The 5,843-nt window shown below is 29.6% G+C and overlaps 2 protein-coding genes across 2 annotated transcripts in view; both read right to left on the minus strand.

Moving 5' to 3' along the window:
* The window catches only part of LOC106791373 (ras guanine nucleotide exchange factor B), a gene marked incomplete in the record, with an annotated part of 15,494 nt that overhangs the window by 4,449 nt on the left and 5,202 nt on the right, over positions 1 to 5,843 (minus strand). Inside the window, 2 exon segments of the mRNA XM_014756973.1 lie at positions 4,281 to 4,378; positions 5,103 to 5,727. Of these exon segments, the coding sequence (XP_014612459.1) occupies positions 4,281 to 4,378; positions 5,103 to 5,727 (723 nt within the window).
* On the minus strand, positions 91 to 2,393 carry LOC106791374. The gene is made up of 2 exons (XM_014756974.1): positions 1,331 to 2,393; positions 91 to 431 (listed from the first exon to the last, which is right to left on the minus strand). The coding sequence occupies exons 1-2, from the start codon at positions 1,421 to 1,423 to the stop codon at positions 177 to 179; spliced, it is 348 nt and encodes a 115-aa protein (XP_014612460.1). The 5' UTR covers positions 1,424 to 2,393; the 3' UTR covers positions 91 to 176.

Below are 5,843 nucleotides of genomic sequence, written 5' to 3' on the forward strand. Positions count from 1 at the left end.
TTATATATAATATTGATTTTTATATTAAATTATATATAATTTAACAAACATTATAGATTTTAATATTTGAATAATTTAATAATGCCAATGGTTAGATATCCTATAAAAAAAGAAAATACTTTCAACTAATTAAATCTTTCAAATTAAAGTACCACAAGTACAAACATATATTTCTACTACTCCTCCTCTTCGTTCTTCTCCTTCTCCAAAAAAAAAAGAAGCATAAATGTTACGTTATAATAACCCATCACCCTTTTCAAAAAAAACAAAATGAATTGCACCTGTAGCGTTTCATCTGGATCACCTCGTATCAATCTATCAAATCTTGCGATCAAATCTTCTCTCTCGGGATCTTTTTCTTCTTTTGGTTTCTCACGAATCGTCACTTCCGGTACCAGAACAGGTGCTTTGGTTGTTTCGTTGTCATCTTCCTAAGACGTTCGAAATTTATTTCTAACCGTTGGTATATATTTGATTGAAGAAAAAAAAAACAACCAAAAACAAACGATTCTTATGCCGGGCGACAGCTTATAAATTATATTTTTATCTGTGTGTGTTTTATTTTAAATTCATCTCGCGTAATCCTTAACATTTCATATATTTATTTATTTATCTAATATATTATTGATATGCATGAATTTAGCACGTGATTTAAAGCAACGAACTTGAGGGTGGTAAATGAAAATACGACGAAATAAAATTCGATTTAATACGATGTATCCGGTTAACGTTCACTTTGTCATCAATTATTGGATTTAGTATAGCGATTAAAGGCCAAAGTTCATCGTATACGTTATTTAAAAGCCGATAAACCTAACTCCTATAGATAAATCACATTTTATATTTCTCTATTTTGATCTCATTCATTTTTATCTCAATTTTGTTTTTTTTTTGTAAATCGATTACATTGATTTAAACCAAAAAAACAAGAAAAAAAGAAAAAGAAATAATTATAATAATAATAATAATAATATAAATCAGAGAGAAATAGAGAAATCTGTAATCGAAACGCAATTAATTTTCCTCGATCCTAAAAAAGGGTTACAACCGACTACTTTCAAATCGTACGTTCTAAATGGTCTTTAAAAAAATTCTACAAGTATATATATATATATATATATATATATATTAAATGAGAGTTCAATACAGTGTGATGTGGTTTGATGAAACAAGTTAGTAAAATATATGTTTGTCGTATCTGATATAAATAACCGATCAATAGTAATTTGACATGTTTGATATAGTTTTAGATGCTGTCGCCCGTTTATATTACTAGTTGGGGTTCTGATTACGTCTGTAACTTGTCATTATTGAGCAACCTGAAGCTTACGAGATCAAAATCGTCGTAAGTGAACGTGTAAAGATCAGCTACGAAACGGGAATCCTTTTTGTAATGTCTTCTCGACTTGTTGCTGCTACCCATATTGCGTTTTACTTTCTTTCTTCCTTGTGTTTTTTTTTTTTTTTTGGATCAATAATAAACTGCAATTTGTTATTATTCTCTTCTTATCGTTTACGATTTAACACGCACGTATTTTACGTATGTACTTTAAAGTGTAATAAATTTGTCCTCCCTTCGTGTCGTGTAACACAACACGCAATATGAAAAAAAAATAAAAATAAAAAACCATACACGAGATTAAGAAACGTGAAAGCTAGATAATTTAATAACGCGATACACTGATATCAATCGGAGTTTAGATAGAACTTTAACTGAACTTAACTTAACTTAACTGAACTGAACAATTAAATTAAACTAAACGAATCTAACTGAACTTGATCGAACTGAATTTTATTTTCTTCTTCTTCTTTTTTCGGTAGATGTATACTTTTTTCCAAATTTAAATACGAAATTAACACAGTGATAGTTGTTGTGCTGTTGCTGCTGCTGTTACTGTTACTGTTGCTGTTGCTGTTGCTGATGCTGTTGTTGGTGCTGGTTGGTATTTCTGTGTTAAATGTTGGAGAGTAGGTAACTGTCTAGGAGCGTCTAACGTCTGGCCAAGTCGTTCAGGATCCTTGGTGAAAGTGGTCGACACGGTTGACGCGACCGTGGCACTTGTGCTGTTGTTAGCTGTTTTATCCCATACTACTTTCGGTTCTTTACCTCATATTTTCGATTATTTTCTTCGTTAATTATATTCCCGCACTTCTCTCTTTTTTTTTTATTTTCCATTACTCACAAATACGACGACAACGTGAATTATAATTTATAATAAATTGTTTATATAACAATTTCATTTCTAATCATTGGTTACGATTGGTTACTTACATGGTTTTGTTTTTTTTGTTGCCCAAAAACTTTGCGAAATTTGTCTCGGAATAATTTTGAATGTGTTATGGGAATTCAATTTATTTATATTAAAATATATATTAGTATTGTTATTTATTTAAATATATTAGAGAGAAAAATCCTTTCCCCCCCCTGTTCTACCACTCCCTTTAATAATAATTATAATTGTCAAATTGTGTTAGTTAATTATTTGGTAAATTACTCGCCCGAGAATTATCTTTCTCGACTATGGAGAGATAGTTAAACAAAAGAATTCTAAATTGTCTTTGAAGTAGACGTTTTTACGTTTTGGTTGGTTGATCATGCGAATCCCTTGACCTATGTATCCCCATATACTTCTACTTTCGGCTAGTTTAGATATCTTTTCGTTTATCTACTTACATTGTTTCAAATTGATTCTACTAATAAAGATCCTTTTTTTTATTTGAGACATATACACACAATACTAATTAAAAAAAAAATAAACAATAAAAATACGGACAAGAAATAATATTTTCTTTAAATTGTATTCTTAATAAATTCAATTTCAATTTATTATTAATAATTTTGTTCATTCATGAAAATTAATTCAATAATATATATTAATTTGTCAAATTAGTATTTTTCTTTCTTTCTTTCTTTCTTTCTTTCTCTTAACTCATTTCCGTTTCCGTTTTCTCAAAATTAACATACAATCGTAGAGTTACACGTTAAATCGTGCATAATAAATTGAATCTCAATTAACGAGAACGTAAAATGAGATCATTATCGATGATTTTGTTGATTGTATTAAAACACGATTAGAAATTATATTTGAAACAAACAATTTTCAAAAGCTGATATATTTTTAATTGAAAACAAAAAAGGAAACATGATAAACGTTACACGATTAAATTATTATTATTATCATTATTATACTTCTTTATGTTATTCGCGTTTCTTCGTGAATATATTATTATATTTTCATTTTTGTGATAATAATAAACGTCATAATTTATCAACATTTCCTCTGACTGTATATATCTATGATTTCATTATATTATTTTCCGTGTATATGTTAAGTTGTTTAAATGAAAGATTAGATAACGAAATTGAGTCTGGGTTTTCGTAAATGTAAGTCCGTTCCTGACCAATGGCCTCGAGCGAAAGCCTACATGCATAAACGCCTACTCTTTATATATTTAAGCGTGTGACATACATATGTATATGTAAACAAACTTATATACATATATATATATACATGTATGCATGCATATTACCGATTGTAAGTTGAGTACAATGGAGTTAATGTTCAAATTTTTAATATACAAAAATATTTTTAACATTATTATCTTCTTGTTTGTTTTTTTATATAAATTTAACTCGTTAAACAATTTATAATATATAATAATAAAAAAAAAAACAAAAAATACTAGAGTATTATGTGTGTATTTAAATATATAAATAATGTTCAACAAAATTTCAACATATAACTCATTGTTTAAATCCAATATTTATCTTAAAAATACGAGGATGCATATCCGGTAAGAATGACAGCGTGACTGTAACACGATCCTTGACCCTTTTAAGACTAGAATATCTTTCAGGTATATTCATGAAAGAATAATAAGAGTAACGTGAATGATGATTTTTTTTTTTTTTTAAAGTAACAGGAAGAAAAATAAGTAACTGATCTTAAATGTGCCGCGTCTCGTGTCGTTTAAGAATGAAATGTTTCTTTTTGTGACGATCAACAAAGATATCCTTTATTTAAAAGATTCACGAAATGATTTGATAAATAATATAATCAAAAGACAACAACAAAAAATGTGCAATTAAAAAATATCGTTTCATTTGATATTTCATTAATTCGCTGCACGATTATTCGAGATACGTAATTCGAAATGAATTTTTTTTTTCAAATTAATTATATTAAATATATATATATCGTTTATTTGTAAAATTGTACGAGTGTGTGTGTGTGTGTGTGTGTGTGGTTTGTATTTATCGTTAAAAAATTTCAACTTACCCGTCGTTCTTCTTCACGTGCTGCTATTAAATGTGATTCGATCGCTTCCATGTCAATTTTTGGCATTGCCGTTTCGATATTGAACACGTCAAATCCACCTTGAAAAAAAGAAAGAAGAAAAAAGAAGAAAGTTATAGTTGAAACTTTGTAGAGAAATACTATTGCAATGCAAAACGTGGCACAGCTATGGTCGAACTAAATATAACGGGTCATATCGATTACTATCTGTGTATTCGTAAAAAAAAGGTGATCCGATCATTCGTTCAATTTCCTTTTTTTTTTTTTTTATTTTTCTTTCCTTCCCCCGTTTATAATTACTTTCGAGTATGTTTTATTTAAACCGACCATTCCAGGGAGATTATTTTAACGACGTTATTTCTTTTAATACGATAAACGATAAGAATAATCATCTCCGACTAATGGTGTTAACGTACAAAACGAATACGAAAAACGTATACGTGTTTTAAAATATAAAAAAAAAATAAATAAAATGACGGTAGGAACACAATTGTAAAAAAAAAATAAAATATATACCTTATGTAATAATACACATAATGTTAAACGCGTTACCTAGTGTGTAAAAGAAAAAAAGAAAAGAAAAGAAAAGTTATAGTCGCGCGTGTATGTGTGTGTTATTAGTTTCCAACTGAGTTACAAATTTCTTTCTACGCCATTTTTATTGTCTTTTTAGATTACGCTAATCTCGGTATATCCATAAAATAAGAAAATAACACATGGGTAACTCCTGAACGATTACTCATATCACTCACTCAGCTCTGACTGAGTTATTAATAATACAATTTATCAGAATGAAAATGATACCTGGACCGTTCTCGGTATCGGCCCTTCTTTTATCAGGCCGTCTTGAATTTGACGAACGAACTGGTTGCTGTTGTTGCTGTTGTTGTTGTTGTTGTTGTCTTCTTTTCGCTTGATTCCTTACCATTTTTTCTTTTTTTCTAGAATCGGCACTGGACGTATCAGAAAGATCACGATCTAGTAACTTATTAGTGTCTTCTGAGTGAGGATCCTTGAACAGGTTGCGATTACCGGATGCGGACCGTGATGAACCACGCGATGAACAACGTATGGTGTCAATTGACTCCATAGCTACCACGTCCGGTACCGATTGAACGTATTTTTCGAGATCGACACCGATATCTCGGCCGATACTCGAAAGAAGATCGATTTCTTCAAGTTTTGTATAAGTTGATGATTGTTCTTCCGTATAATTATCGCTATCGGTGTTAGTAGTTTCCGAGTCAACTGGTGAACCGTTCGATACTAATGTTGTTTCTGTTACTATTGGTATTGGTGTTGGTGTTGGTGTTGGTGTTGGTGTTGTCGTTGTTGCTTGGTTGCCTATTTTGGTGCGTTCGTTGCGAGGCAATTCCTTTGCCTCGCGTATGAGGTCGATGTGCTGTTGTTCCACCACGTTATCCTCCGTCTGCGAATAAATTCAAGATCAATAATATATATATATTAATATTTAATATTGATATGTTATTATTTATATTATTATATAAATTATATTATTAGATTTATATAAAAATATATAATTAT

This window comes from Polistes canadensis, unplaced genomic scaffold, assembly GCF_001313835.1.
Source record: "Polistes canadensis isolate GaletaPanama2010 unplaced genomic scaffold, ASM131383v1 scaffold_301, whole genome shotgun sequence".
Lineage (NCBI taxonomy): Eukaryota > Metazoa > Arthropoda > Insecta > Hymenoptera > Vespidae > Polistes > Polistes canadensis.